General features: G+C 40.3%; 1 protein-coding gene across 1 annotated transcript in view; it reads right to left on the bottom strand.

The window, feature by feature from the left end:
• Positions 1–11393: 11393 nt before the first annotated feature.
• ST8SIA4 (ST8 alpha-N-acetyl-neuraminide alpha-2,8-sialyltransferase 4) overlaps positions 11394–16574 on the bottom strand; it is a 98272-nt gene continuing 93091 nt past the window's right edge. Inside the window, exon 5 of the mRNA XM_004618614.2 lies at positions 11394–15536. Coding sequence (XP_004618671.1) covers positions 15254–15536 — 283 coding nt within the window. The 3' untranslated portion in view covers positions 11394–15253. The remainder of the gene's footprint in view (positions 15537–16574) is intronic.

Below are 16574 nucleotides of genomic sequence, written 5' to 3'. Positions count from 1 at the left end.
AGGTGGCACAGGGTCTCCAAGGGGAAGAGCCAATATACCTGTCGGACACGGGAGGGAGGGATCAGGCGCGGTGGGCGAATGACTGGGACCTGCCCGGCGGGGAGGGGGTGCTCCGAGCTGTCCCGTTGCCGCGGGCGGGCGCGGGACGCAGGGGGCGCTTTTCCAGGTGGCACAGGGTCTCCAAGGGGAAGAGCCAATATACCTGTCGGACACGGGAGGGAGGGATCAGGCGCGGTGGGCGAATGACTGGGGCCTGCCCGGCGGGGAGGGGGTGCTCCGAGCTGTCCCGCTGCCGCGGGCGGGCGCGGGACGCAGGGGGCGCTTTTCCAGGTGGCACAGGGTCTCCAAGGGGAAGAGCCAATATACCTGTCGGACACGGGAGGGAGGGATCAGGCGCGGTGGGCGAATGACTGGGACCTGCCCGGCGGGGAGGGGGTGCTCCGAGCTGTCCCGCTGCCGCGGGCGGGCGCGGGACGCAGGGGGCGCTTTTCCAGGTGGCACAGGGTCTCCAAGGGGAAGAGCCAATATACCTGTCGGACACGGGAGGGAGGGATCAGGCGCGGTGGGCGAATGACTGGGGCCTGCCCGGCGGGGAGGGGGTGCTCCGAGCTGTCCCGCTGCCGCGGGCGGGCGCGGGACGCAGGGGGCGCTTTTCCAGGTGGCACAGGGTCTCCAAGGGGAAGAGCCAATATACCTGTCGGACACGGGAGGGAGGGATCAGGCGCGGTGGGCGAATGACTGGGACCTGCCCGGCGGGGAGGGGGTGCTCCGAGCTGTCCCGCTGCCGCGGGCGGGCGCGGGACGCAGGGGGCGCTTTTCCAGGTGGCACAGGGTCTCCAAGGGGAAGAGCCAATATACCTGTCGGACACGGGAGGGAGGGATCAGGCGCGGTGGGCGAATGACTGGGGCCTGCCCGGCGGGGAGGGGGTGCTCCGAGCTGTCCCGCTGCCGCGGGCGGGCGCGGGACGCAGGGGGCGCTTTTCCAGGTGGCACAGGGTCTCCAAGGGGAAGAGCCAATATACCTGTCGGACACGGGAGGGAGGGATCAGGCGCGGTGGGCGAATGACTGGGACCTGCCCGGCGGGGAGGGGGTGCTCCGAGCTGTCCCGCTGCCGCGGGCGGGCGCGGGACGCAGGGGGCGCTTTTCCAGGTGGCACAGGGTCTCCAAGGGGAAGAGCCAATATACCTGTCGGACACGGGAGGGAGGGATCAGGCGCGGTGGGCGAATGACTGGGGCCTGCCCGGCGGGGAGGGGGTGCTCCGAGCTGTCCCGCTGCCGCGGGCGGGCGCGGGACGCAGGGGGCGCTTTTCCAGGTGGCACAGGGTCTCCAAGGGGAAGAGCCAATATACCTGTCGGACACGGGAGGGAGGGATCAGGCGCGGTGGGCGAATGACTGGGACCTGCCCGGCGGGGAGGGGGTGCTCCGAGCTGTCCCGCTGCCGCGGGCGGGCGCGGGACGCAGGGGGCGCTTTTCCAGGTGGCACAGGGTCTCCAAGGGGAAGAGCCAATATACCTGTCGGACACGGGAGGGAGGGATCAGGCGCGGTGGGCGAATGACTGGGGCCTGCCCGGCGGGGAGGGGGTGCTCCGAGCTGTCCCGCTGCCGCGGGCGGGCGCGGGACGCAGGGGGTGCTTTTCCAGGTGGCACAGGGCCTCCAAGGGGAAGAGCCAATATACCTGTCGGACACGGGAGGGAGGGATCAGGCGCGGTGGGCGAAAAACTGGGACCTGCCCGGCGGGGAGGGGGTGCTCCGAGCTGTCCCGCTGCCGCGGGCGGGCGCGGGACGCAGGGGGCGCTTTTCCAGGTGGCACAGGGTCTCCAAGGGGAAGAGCCAATATACCTGTCGGACACGGGAGGGAGGGATCAGGCGCGGTGGGCGAATGACTGGGGCCTGCCCGGCGGGGAGGGGGTGCTCCGAGCTGTCCCGCTGCCGCGGGCGGGCGCGGGACGCAGGGGGCGCTTTTCCAGGTGGCACAGGGTCTCCAAGGGGAAGAGCCAATATACCTGTCGGACACGGGAGGGAGGGATCAGGCGCGGTGGGCGAATGACTGGGGCCTGCCCGGCGGGGAGGGGGTGCTCCGAGCTCTCCCGCTGCCGCGGGCGGGCGCGGGACGCAGGGGGCGCTTTTCCAGGTGGCACAGGGTCTCCAAGGGGAAGAGCCAATATACCTGTCGGACACGGGAGGGAGGGATCAGGCGCGGTGGGCGAATGACTGGGACCTGCCCGGCGGGGAGGGGGTGCTCCGAGCTGTCCCGCTGCCGCGGGCGGGCGCGGGACGCAGGGGGACATATTCTTTCTTTTAGTAAATTCTAGGGAAACAGTTCGAAGACTTTTATGTCTGATACATCTAATATAGGATTCTTATATGAGAAAAGCTAACAATGAATGAAAAATAATTAAGAACCTCCTTTCGAGAATAATATATCCCAAAAGATCTGGCCACAACTACTTAATGATTAATAATTAAATTGCTGTAATCTTATTATCACATTTAATATTCATCAAGTATCAGACACTAAATAAGAAGATAATTTCAAACCTCAATCATTTTGGTCATTATTATCTTTATAGAACGAAATGTTTTTTCAGTTGTAAGACTTCATTATTTTAAGCAAAATTAAGACAAAATCTAAACAAGTATTTCCATTAATTTATACACACCATTGTTCAGTATCATTATAAATTTAGATATGTTAAAATATTCAAATATGTGAGCCTTAGAATCTGTGAAGTGTAGTAATTAAAAAATGTATCCCAGACCTTATTAGCACCAGGTACTCTGAAACATATTTATAATAGATTTAACTGATTCATTATTTATTTCTGATCCCAAATTGTTTGGCAAAGTCAATAGAAAATTAAACAAATGGTAATAATAAAGTTTAGATTGTCATTTTATGTGGGGGATATGGATCAATGTTTGAGATAAGACAAAAGTGATAATAAGTACTGAACAACTAATATATAGTGGGCATCAGGAAAGATGTCTTAACTAAAATGAACAGCAAAAAAATATAGAAAAAGAATAGTGGTAAAAAAAAATTATTATGGCTAATATTCCATCTTATTTCATGAAGTTCAAGTATCAAGGAAAGTGATTTGAGAGACAAGAAGATACAAGTTACTGAATGCTTGATAAGCAGAGAAAACGGAAAACTACATTTATAGCTCATTTAATACTGCTAGGGTCCAAGGTGCGCTGGGCGGGTCCATCTTCCCTTTGATGCTCCCTGTTTCTTTTGAAATGAATGTAATTAAAGTTCTCACTAAGGAAAACGCTTACCTGGAGCATCAGTCTGTAATTAACAGAACTTCTTGACTTGAGTCATACAGGTGCGCACATGGAGTTTGTCTTGACACATGCAGAGAAACTTCAATTTTACATCTGGAGAGCTGGAGGCAGGATGTTTTCTGAAAATTATTCTTTCATGTGACTATTACAGGATACAAGATTTTAACTTTTTCAGTCACACATTTGATTATTAAATAGTGGTGACAATAAATCAAACAGTTCAATATTCATCAACATCAAAGAACTCTACAGATAATATGAAAAGAGACAAATCAGTGGTAAAATTATACAAAAATAATTATTGTACTTTACTGACCTTATACCGTGCATTATGAAATGACATTAATGTTAGAAAATGTGGTAAAATTGTGAAGAAAAAATCAAGGGTTTAATATTATTTTTATTATTAGTGTGTATTAATCGAATCACATTAATGCATTTATGTGTTAAATGATTCAAATTTTATTGTTTATGAGAAATATGTTATGCCATATTCCCTAGAATATCTCAAGTCTTCTCATGTTTTTCTATTAACAGCCACATCATGGCATATCCATTATACAAGGCTATTACTACTGGACCAAGTAAATAAATAATTTTAAAACCAAGAATTGAAAACAAAATAAATGAATGGCCAAAATTAGACTAGACCTTTTCATTTTGTTTGCAACCTTGTATCCTGTGTGTGAAAAGATCTTATTATTGACTGTGTACAACCCATACCCCCACACACCATGCTATCAAGGATGCAATGTTGTGGCCATGGTGTCCAAGTCAATAGTCATTAATTTTATTAGTTCTATCTCACAAGCATTTTGCTTTATACCTGTCCTCAGGGATTAAATGGTGTTCCTCATTTTCAATAGGCTGCATATTATTTACTCATAATGGTACTCATACTATGATATCTGGAAGAAGACAATTCTGGAAGTGACTTCTGGAAGAAGACGCTGATCGAAACCTATAAATACAATATGTTTTGAGGATCAACGCATGTGAATTAAGTGTAGATGAAGAATGACTTTCAGAGAGCACACTGAAACTCTAATTCGGACTCTCCTTCAGTGTCCTGAGCGCAGGCAGATTTGGGAGCTCAGAGGGCGGATCAATGTTGTCACCTATCAAACCAAAATGGTTGAATCTTCTCATTCCTGTCTCAGTCAGTCTTGACTATGGCTTGCCCTGGTGTTGTAGTCACCCTGATAAGAGCTTTCTACAACTGACCTAGACCTAAAATAACTGAAAATGGTATTTTATTAGCTGATGGCTTCAGTAGCACATCCTATATTCTTCACAGGTCTGATGATTAGAACTGGCTTTTGCCCAAACTCTTGATTCTTAAATGCAACTGCCACGTTTATGTCTCTATCTCCCAGATGCTCATTCCACCATATATTTTATCACTGTGATGTGCTAATCTAATATGAAAAGGAATGAACTCAGAACTGCTCCAGAAAGTGACAACTTAGTGCCAAAAACAAACGCAATTTGATGAAGTTATCAAACTTTAAGATGTGTAACGTGCATTAAACTACAATAAAATATAGTGCTGTGTTTCTAATAGCTTTGATACTGGTCCAATTAAAGTACCACCAACTTTCCTTTGATACTTCTGTTACTTCTGTTTGAAAATATGTGACTCCCATAGTCAGTTTAGACTATTATATCATATGTCCTGATTTGTAAGGAGGAAAGCTACTTCTAGGAAACAACTAAATTCCCACAGCTCTTGCAACTACGATTATCATGTCACAAAACTAGTTTGCTCATGACAGTAACTCAAGAGGCAGGTAAAAGGGTTTACTCCTGGCAAGGGTACCTGACACTGTTTATGACAGAAACAAGAGGACCAAGAATCTCTTGGATCCATATACATAAAACATAAACATTACTCAGACTCACTTGATGTTTCAATAATGAGAAATTTATCTGATCAGACAATTTTAGTTATCAGTACTACCAAGTACAAAAAAGGAAGACAGAAAAAAAATTATGAGTCCCAATTGTGATTTAGAATGGCTTATGGAAAATGGGTCTATAGTTGCTGAACCAGCCCTCTTATATAAATTCTTTTTTTTTTGCAGAGTTGGTTATAGATTGGAATTAGAAATTGCATAGACACAAGCTAATATGATAGTGCACAAGAATAATTATATTATGTTGGATATCATTGGTTTGTCCTGCTCCCCTTGCCACAAGGAGCTTAGGTTTATCAGTCACACCATCAAAGTGCTCTGGAGTCACTCCCATTCCTTTGTTTATCTGTAAACACTTCTACCAGTTTATCTGCTCTTCCTCTAATCAAACTCCTAATTTGTAAGGTCAGACCTTGCTAGGACAGTGTAAGTTAATATTGTCTTTAAGTTAATATTGTCTTTCTCCTCTCTTGTGTCTTTTGAATAGTTTACCTTAAAATAATATCCTTTTTGTATGGACAAAGAAAGACATTTATTAATAAGCTTTGGTAACTTGGGATTTAATTGGCTTCAAATATTATTCATTCCTGGGCATCTGCTTTCTGGACTTAAGCCTCAGCTGCCCTTACTTCCTAGCACCCCCAAAAGCAGGGTCCCAGCGGGGGACGAGATGGACCCAGGGCAAGACGTGAGTTATGTGCTACCCTGGCATCAAGATGGGCCTGGCCAAAGCGCCTAATGCTTAACTATATGTTAAGAGCTTGGTCTTGGGCTTGTCATGTCATGATCCAGGGCCCTGCTGGGCTAGGAAAGACTAATCTGGCCTCTGGCCTGAGCGCTTGTAGGCTGTAGTCTGAGATCGAGGTGACCCCTGGAGAACAATTCTATAAGCTTAATGTGTCTCTTGCTATGTCCTTACAAAATGATTTATAATATGAATACTTAAACCTTAGTCGGACAAAGAGAGGAGAAACACACCCATGGAATTCCACTCTTGGGCGGATGTCCCGCTGAGAGAGATTCTGTCCTAGTGAAAGCATCTTCTAAGGGATAGAACTTTACCCCCTATGGATTGTAACCACATCTATTGTGTAGGCCCCACCTGCGGCATCCAGAGTGGATGCGGGAGATTTAAGGTAGCTGTATGAGGGGGCGGGGGCGAGTTCGAGTGGAGGCAGGGAAAGAGAATGAAGTAGGAGAGAGAGAGAGAATGAAGTAGGATGGGGGAGGAAGAAGAGGAGGAGAGTGTATAGAGGGAAGATTGGAATAAACTGCAAGTGAGACCAACCATCTTGGCTCCGTTCCTTCCTTCGCCTGCCACATCATCGCCATCAACCTCCCCGGGGTGGGGGAAGTGGCCAGAGGCTACCTAACTCGGGTGGCGGGAGAGACAGCTGCTTCCCTAGGCCCTGTGCCTAGCTCGGTGCGGTGAGGCGCTCTTTCCCTCCCCCGCGCCTTTCTTTTTATTTTAGTTTTATACAATATTATATACTTTTCAAACCACCAATTTAAGCTTCACCACATGTTAGTCCAGTCCAGTGAAGTAATGTTCTTTGTACTCACTGCCTCACGAAGACAGGGCATGCTAATTGACAAATTATATTTGAACTTTCACATTCTTTTCTTGTTAAATTTGGGTTGGTAGATTTTCAAATTCTGAAATTATCTCATAAACAAACTCCTGAGACTTTGGAGTAATACATTAAAATCACAAAAATAAATCTCTTTTAAATATCGTGACTTGGAGGCAAGTAAAAACTATATTCTTTTGTGATGCATTTATTCTAACCAAAACCACAAAATATATAATAGAGTCTTAGTAATCAGTTGGTCTTGTAAAATGGATAAAATGTGGTCTTGGTGCTAAATATTTAATTAAAGCTTTGGTTTTATTGAAACTTTCATTTTGCAATCATTTGGGGGAAAATATAGTTAAGAGTGAGGATAGAAACTGTTTTATTTCATCAGATAGAAAGTGCTGGTTATCTCTACTGCAAACCACATCACCCAAAAGGATGGAGAGAGCAAAAGGGAATGCCCTGCCACAGAAGTGGGGTGGATGGGGGAGGGTGGGGTGGTGGTGGGAGGGATTCTGGGACCATTGGTGGTGGAAAAATAGGCACTGGTGGAGGGACGGGTACTTGATCATTGTATGACTGAAATGCACGCACAGAAGTTTATATGGCTGTAGCTGTACCTCACAGTGATTCACTAATTAAAAAAAAGGAAATTTTTGGTTATTGTAATATTTTAGGATAATGCAATTTTGTGTTTTCTGTGTAATTGGGTATTTCTAGTCTTGATTCTTACTGCCTGATTATAAACCATGCTCAACACAACTCTGTTCTTTGCTTGATCTCTCTTATATGCATCAAAATCTCTGGATATTTCAAGAACACACTACATTGCACCAAATAATTTTTTATTTTCTTGAGTGAGTCTTGCATCTAAATTTTGACAATCATGAGAAAAGATATTCCTATTGTGTAGAAGAGCTCCTAGTAGGAAGAATTGTTTTATGAATATTGAACAAATATACCTAGAAGATAAACTACTTTTAGGTTTTACAAACTGTCAATTTTGCAAATGCAAATATATTAAGCAAGTAAAAAAACTCATTAGAAAAACATGTCATCAGCAGCTCCATAATTAAAATTAATTTCCCCATAAATTAATGTCTGTTGTATTGATAAAAGAGAACTAAAACTACGAATAGTACAATTGTAATAACAACTCCCAAGAGCACAAAGAGAACAGTCAATACAGGAAAGTATTGTACATATTTAGTTTCCTTTTACTAGCCTATATTTTTCCAACATTTAAATAAGATCAGCAAATTGGATATTGAAGCAAAACAGAGGCTCATTAAAAAAATAAAAAAGGAGAAGTCTTTGGGGCCAGAGAGATAGTATAGCAGATAGGGCACTTGCCTTGCATGTGGCCATCATGGGTTTGTTCCTGACACTCATATGTCATCCTAAATCCACCAGGAATGATCCCTGAGTGCAGAGTCAGGAACAAGCCTTGACCACTGCTGGATGTGCTCCCCAAATAAGCAGAGAAACAAAAGACTCAGCTTCGTTGGAGATCCTTGCAAAAACATTTCTCTCATATGCATTTAGTAAGCATCAAACATTTGAGCCTACAGCTACCTTGTTATAGTTCTTTACCAGAGAGATCAACAATCTATTTAATCACAGTGATCTGCCCAATTGTGTAGATCAAATAACTTGGAATCCAAAGGGTACCAGTTCCACTGGTAGCCATCTTCCCAGCAAAGGATCTGTTATCAGATGTGTGTTTACATTTTGGCAGCACTGACAGATATGCCTATTGATAGCCCATCTGTGGGTGCGGGTAGGCTGAAGCTAAGGAAGGGAGTCAAGCTGGACTGAAAGAAGAGTTTCCCATAACATACTGAGTGGTTCCAGAATATGCATATTACCAATTTGTAGCATTTTTTTCCTTCTCATTCTAAGTAATGCCTAAAGCTCATTGAATTGTGTGCACTGCGCACATAAGTAATGAACAGGTTTGGGACTTCCCTTAGGAAAGATGCCATGATATAATTAAGATTTTACAAAATAAAAGTTTTCAAACAAAAAACTTTTGTTTGAAAAGAAAAGATATAATTTAATGATTTAAATATTTTTCATATTTTAAATATTGACATACTTTTATCTATGGAACTGTATTGAATAAAATAGATAACAAGCTTTCCTTCTGTCTATGGAACTGTATTGAATAAAGTAGATAACAAGCTTTCCTTCTGAAATCCTTACCTGTTTGCTAAAATTAATTGGACAATATATGTCATATATGATATATATAAATGCTATATATATATGTACCTTACCTTACATTCATATGTGTTACCCAAATGTACATTCTGTAACACATAAGCTTACATTTCATAGAAGTCATATACAACATTCTCAGACCTTTAAAGACAAAACACCCTTCTATTTCAAAACTTCTCAGATTTTTACTATAATTATATGTTTTCTGAACTTTCAAGACAGATTTGAAATTGACCTCATTTTAATGGAGAAGGTTCTGTACTAGTATTCTTAAATATTTAGTAGATACTTTTACTTGGGTGATTGAAAACCAAAATAAAGAGATAGCTAGGTGAGAGGCATGGATATTATACATGATTTGCTTATTGAAATTTAAGAAAGTAGCAACTATCCTTAAAGAATGAGCCAAATAATAATTTCATTTTTATATGTCACTGTCACTGTCATCCCGTTGCTCACTGATTTCTTGAGTGGGCACTAGTAATTTCTCCATACTGGTTTTGGCATATCGAATACGCCACAGGTAGCTAGCCAGGCTCTGCCGTGCGGGCTAGATACTCTCGGTAGCTTCCTGGGTTCTCCGAGAGGGGAGGAGGAATCAAACCCAGCTGCGTGCAAGGCAAGCGCCCTACCTGCTATGCTATATTGCTATTTTTATTTTTGAGTTCTTGGTCTGGCAATTGATTAAGGAGGCACTCAAAGAAAATCATTGATCTAACCCCTAATTTGGATTAGTCCTATTTTCAGGAAGAAAGGCAAATTAAATTTAAAAAAATCAATATAAAATGACTAAATTTTAGTAATTTACAGAATTTGACTCTGACATTTTTGTAAATAGCTAATAGAAATAACACACCTCATGTAATCAAAATATTTGCTTAAGAATTTCATAATCTTCCTCTTAAATAGTTGTGTGATGTAGTACATTTTGTGATATGTAAAAGTCAGATTCTATTATAAGAGAAATCTAGCTTGCATGAAAAAGAAAAAAAAATATTTGGGGACTAAAAAGAGTAGAGCGAGTATGGCATTTGCCTTACATGTGCCTGTCCCATGAGCCCTGCCAGGAGTGACCCCTGAGAGGACCCAGGAATAAGTGCTGAGCACCACTGTTGCTCTCTCCCAATCCTGAAAAAATAATGGGAAAGAATTTGGAACACAAATTGATAATGAATATCCAACACCACTCAGAAGAGAGTGTTGACTTGGAAGGAATAATTTTTCCTATCATTAGGGTATTCTATCTCTAAACAGGCATTATATTATTAGACTTCTCCAAAACTCGAATTATACCTTCTTCCAATTTACTTACCTGCATTTAAAAACCATTACTCATTAAATAATTACTTATTGAGTTTTCTGGAAATTTTCTTGCCAGTTAACAGGTGGCACCAAGAATGGTGATTAAGAGAGTGGACACAGAATTCAAACAAATTGCTCGGATATAGATCCTACATCTCTCACTGTTGAGCTCTGTGATCTTCAGCAAGTGTGATGAACTTTTGCTAATCTCCTGTGTGAAATTTTAATATTTGTAGTACCAATCTTGTAGCTCATGATGATATCATTGCATCCAAAGGAAAGAGGAATGAAGTGTTATCTACGGATCCTTGAAACTAAAGGATCATTATGCAAACATAAACACGAACTATATTCATTCACCACTGTTACATTTCACTGTATTTCAAATATGTACGATGCTAAAGTGACTTCATGAAAACAGACAATACTTTATGGATAAATAAAATAGTGTAGGACCTGAATGCATATATTTTCTTGTTACAGGGTTCCCAGGAAGAAGATTGCATATGTGCTTTCTGAAAATCATCTCCTAAAAGGTGAACTGCAAATAATAGTATGTGGATATGATCGCAGCTGAAATCACAACTCAAGGGCAGACATAAGAATGCACAGCATGTAGGGTAACCTTGTTTTTTTCAGCCATGATGCTGACGAAAGCAACCGGCAGCATCTCCAATTGGCTCTAACAATGCATTGGCTACTGGATGGATGTGCAAGAATTATACAGTCTTGTAAAGCTATGTAATATATAATTGGGTACAAAAATTGAATTTATAAATTAGGGAGGTAAACTGGATATAAAGTAACTGCAAATTGTGCAATGTTGTTCCATTAATTTAAACCACTAGATAATGCAAAGCACACAAAAAAATTCCTACAGTTTTTTCTGATGTTTATGGGGCTTATGCTATGTATCATATATTTGATATATATTCTTTAAAATCAAAAGTTTGCCAAATTTCCATGACTAGGACTGAGGGGTCAGGGGAAAAAAAGCATCACTAAATCTTATTTTAAATGGTCATTTTATATTGATTTCTAAAATGAAATCCAGGATCTGAGTAGAAGAGATGAGAAAAACTGAAAAAAAAACCCAAATTATTTAATTTATTTTATAATTTTACATTGCTATACATAAACAAGAGGGAGACAGTGTTGAACAAAATGAACTTGACAGAAAAAATCTCAGCTTCCAATTTCACAAATAATATAAGAAATACTCAGTAGCAATTATCCTGTGCAGCAATGCGATCCTTGTAAACTTTTTTCCTGTTATGTACATTTGAAACACTTGTGCTTTCACCTACACAAAGAAATAAAATTTATTAAAAGGTGCTACTTCACTGGCCTGGAGCCACAGTCTGAACACCACAATTCAACTACATAGCCAGCCAAAAGACTTTTGATTCTTCAGTTTTCTCTTTCCTTTTCTTTTTAAGAGTTGGGCAGACCAGACTCTGACTGTGAATCTAGACATGAATTAATTCATCTTTAAAGTAGGACCGTCCTAAAGTAGGTTAGTAACTGAAGTTTCAAAAGAACTTCTTTATTCTACAGTGGTCTTATCTCCAGAGGGCTTCACTGTGCAACCCCTGAAAATGTTATAACGCAAATCTATTGTGTGTTTGCTACAACTTGGTTTGCACACACACAGACACACATATATAACCTTGCATTTATGCATCACACATCTCTATTTGTATTATATAGGTATTCCTAGAGCACATACATAATAAAATATCTATTTCTAGGTGGGCTTTATTTGGATTTCCTTTTATCAAATACAAACAATAACCCTTAGTCACTCAATTTTTAAAACATTGGCATATTAATAATGTTTGATGGGGAAAATTTTTAACTTGTGGTGGAGGAAACAACTAACTATACATGATTCTTTCTACTCCCTTTCCACAAATATAGGTACTGCCAACAATAACCACTTGAAAAATGACTCTTCTATGAACCAAATACCACGATTGTGTGCATTATTACTTACTGGTTCAATTAATAATAAATTGCTTTGTTTACCCTTTTCCTGTGTTGTATCTTAATAACTAGTTGGTATATACACTACCCACAGCATTATTTAAATAAGTTGCTTCTGTAAGCATATATGTAGAAATTCCCATTTAGCAATTGATATACAATTCATATGATATACAAGACATGAAGACATTTCAATGCCCAGCACCTTCTTTCAGATAGAAAAACTTCCACAGTCATTTCAGCACTTCTGTGGGCTGAAACATTGTATTTGCCTAGAAAATCTGTTGCTGACTGTTTTCAACTTCACAACTTAATATTATGTATTGAACAGTCTGTGTGATAATGATGAAATGCTTCCATGACCTACTCGTGCCAACAGCACAATAACAGTGATATTCTCTGAAGAACGGGAATATTTCACAATCAGCTGCCTGAGCACTGCCAGGTACAGGGCTGAATCATGAAAAAGCAGTAAAAAATTAAAGCTGTCAATATATGAGAGCTCCAAAAGAAAAATAAACAAACAGATATTTCATGTTGGTATTTGATTTTATCATGATCCACGCTACCCCTTTGTTGTTTTCTCCTTAATTCTTACTCTGCTATTGGCCTCTGATGATCCCTCACCCTCTCCCTGACAGAGGTCACCGTAGTTAGTGAAGGCGGATGAGAGATGGAAATATCATTTGTAAGGATGAAATGGCCTTGTATAGTTTGTCTTTTCTGAACCCTAAATGCCATTATTTGAATTCATTCTTGAGTATTGAAAGTTCCCTGAGATGAACAAAAGTAGTCTCAGTCAATACTGAAGCCCTTTTATATGCTGAACATTTCAGACCTGGGCAACAAACTTTGAGAAAGGATAGCAATGGGAAGCTGAAAAGGCACTACTCAATGCATCTACGAGACAGACACCAACGCACAGAACAGCTCATAGCTGGGGTACTCTCACTGTGGCCTTAAACTCATCTCAAGCATTAATTGAAAGTACAGTGAAAATGAACAGGAGCCTTGCTGCTTCTCTGTAAGATACACTTTAAATGATTTCTGGTATGAATTTTACATGAATTGTTGTGATTTCTATTACTTATTGGCTGTAAATTAAAGGCCACTCACTTGATCCACAAACTGTTCAAATTAAACTTCTAAAAACCACTTCCTTTTGATTTGTCATGAAAAAAACAGACTTTTCAAGTTTACATTCAAATTAAACTTCTAAAAACCACTTCCTTTTGATTTGTCATGAAAAAAACAGACTTTTCAAGTTTACATTCAAAACACATAATTATCTTATAATTTCTAGTAGGAGGTTTAAGATAAAAATACATATTGAATTTTAGCTATGAATCTCCTTTATGGATTTTATTTTGTTTACTTCCAGGTATTTATTTCCTCTGAAAATAAATTTAATGCATTCTGGGTTTCTATCATATTTTAAAAAAACACACACTACTAATATATTGAGAACTTCGCTATTGATAGTAGCCTTTTCCACGACAGCATATTCTGCAAGTTATTTCTTATTCCCTCAGACTCTAAGAAATAAGTTGTTTCAGGCCAAGAGCAGAAGTGACACAGAGTTTCTACTTTCCAAAGACACAATTTATAAATGTCCTGTCAGTGTGGCTAACATTTACTAGAAATCTCCCTTACTTGTCAATTCTGCCACGTGCTAAAATTTTAAATATTACTTTGTGAATAATTTCTTGGACTATTCAGAAGATGCATTAGCATAATATGAGATTAGGTTTAACCACACCAAAAAAAAATGTTAGCCAATCTAATTTATTTTAAGTGTGGATTACTGATGTGTTTTATTATTTAAACCTCTTACAACGATTTATCTCTGTTATGGAGACAACATTCTCTTAGTCTGTTATTTCGGCACTAAGAAGATTTAACAATGCTTTAAATAACATGTCAGTCTTTCTATTTGAAGAATGGCAGGATATTGGAGAGCTGGGAGTCACACTAAGTTCTCTCAATCAAATATTTATTATAAAAGGCAAAATACTTCCATAGGATTTTGAGGTGGAAAAGTAGTGGAGGTCTTCCTTCAAATGGAAATAGTTTGATTTTGGGAAATATTAAATATCTAGAGGCAACTTTTGCACTGCTAGCATAATGTATTTCCATGAAAGGAGAATGGTCGGCTGTGTAGAAACATCAGAGATAATCTTTGGTACCAATGATAGTTTGTCCCCACTAAATTTCCCATCTCAGATGGGAATAACTGGTACCTTCTACACCTTTGGGTATCTGAATTTCAAAATCAAAGAGTTTATATTTATTCTGGAATGCATCTTAAAAATATAAGACCTTGATAAGTGATACTTTTTATCATTTATTTGTCTCTACTCAATTTATTTCAGAAAGGGTTTCTAAGCACCCCAATACCCAAACCAAAATATAATCTAGAAGACAAACAAAACCAGAAACAAATCGAATTCATGATCAGACTTGAAATCCTGACTGAAGGCAATTATTTGAGTTGTTCAATCTTAACCAGTTTCACGGCTCAAACTGTTTCCATTGTGACTTTTGCTGACCGGGGCGGTTGGATTTCCCCAAGGGCTGAGTTGTATTCCTCGGTTCTTCTTCTTATGTGCTTGGCATTGCAATGGCGGCCCAACTGTGATGAACATATTTGCTTCACTGACTAATGACAAGTGCATTGTTGGATCTTGTAAACACTACTGATTATACATTCAAACTGTTTTCTTAGTGGAAGTGGCACTTACTAGGACCTTTGAAGTCGAAATGTTTAACTTTTAGAGCACTTTGCAGGTATTTCATCAGCTGGTAGTGAATTTCTCATGAATATCTTCTATCTTCTTCCAGTTAGGTGGCGGATGCTGAAACTCAGTCTAGTTTGGGATCTCTTCTCAAAAAATGAGGAAGCATCTTCAGAAAAGAAGTGCCTATTCAGTTTGTTCGCAAGTCTTCCAATGTGCTTTATTGCTTCACGCACTTTCCTGTTGTCAGTTTTAGAGCTCCCCTATTATGAAGCACATTCAATGTTTTGAATTCTAATGGCATTCTGTGTGGACTTGCAGTGGAAAAGTACCTATATTTCAAGTCATCATAATAATGGTATTTAACAGCTTTTCCATTCAGGTCCTTAGGGAAAGGCCAGAATCCATACAGGTGGATCTCATCACAGAATCTTGTGGCCAGCGTGTACATGAGGAGACCTGTGCTGGGCCTCTTGATGGGGACTTTGTTTGTCAGCCAGTAACTGAAAAACACACGCACACAGACAGACATAGAAGAGAAGAATTTAGACTAATGCACAATGTATCTTAGAGCAAGTATACCACAAAGAATTAAACTAAATTTAATTTTACATGTATCCTTATTCAAAACAGTCCCAAGATACCGAAAATAGTTCGTAGGCACTTAAAACATTTAATATGTTTCTGTAGGGTTTTTTTATTCCTTTATTTCCTTGCTCAGTTTTTTGTTAAGGGACATGTAGAATAGGTAAATAATAGCATGGAATTTCATATTCAAAATACACCAGCAGCTAGCAGTTATATAATACAGATTAGTGTGTTCTCCAGAAATGCCAAGTATAACTGAAAAAATGATACGGTGATTGGGCAAGGATGAAATAACTTCTTTAGAAAAAAAAGGATATTATTCTTATAGACTTTTAAAATCTCTAATATTTTAATGAAAAATACAAACAAATGCATGTTCTGTATAAAGTGTACCCACTTGTTTCATTTCAGTGTTTGAGTCAAATTTTATTGAAGATAATTAAGACTGCTGCCTTAGCTGACAAAAGTACAGCAATAAGAAACAATAACATAGTTGTAAAAAGCTCACTAACATTGTATAAAGTTTTATCAAATGGGAAAAAATTCTAATACTAAAAGAATTTTAGACTGTTTACTAGCAAAGGAAATAAAATTCTCCAACATATTCAGCTTCATCTTCTTTGCCCGATTTTGCTGAGATGAAATGCATTCAAACCTGTAAGTTATTCATCACGTTTGAAAAGAATAAGGTTTACTTGGCAATCCACTATCTTGTGCAGAAATAGCTAAATGAGGTGGGGAATGGAGAGCAGTGGAGACAGTTAAGGACTTACGGTACTTGCCTTGCTCAAGTTCAATCCCCAGAGTCATGTATGATCTCTGAGAACTGCTCAGGAGTGAACCTGAGCACAGAGCCCTGAATGAGCCCTGGGCTCAATGTGGGTGTTCCAAACTAAAACAATAATAAATAAAAATTGATGTCTTATTTTGCAAATTGTTCCAACAAAAATGTA

Source organism: Sorex araneus, chromosome 1 (assembly GCF_027595985.1).
Source record: "Sorex araneus isolate mSorAra2 chromosome 1, mSorAra2.pri, whole genome shotgun sequence".
NCBI classification, from domain to species: domain Eukaryota; kingdom Metazoa; phylum Chordata; class Mammalia; order Eulipotyphla; family Soricidae; genus Sorex; species Sorex araneus.
Note: the sequence above shows the minus strand (reverse complement) of the source record. Positions and strands in the feature narration are given on the sequence as shown.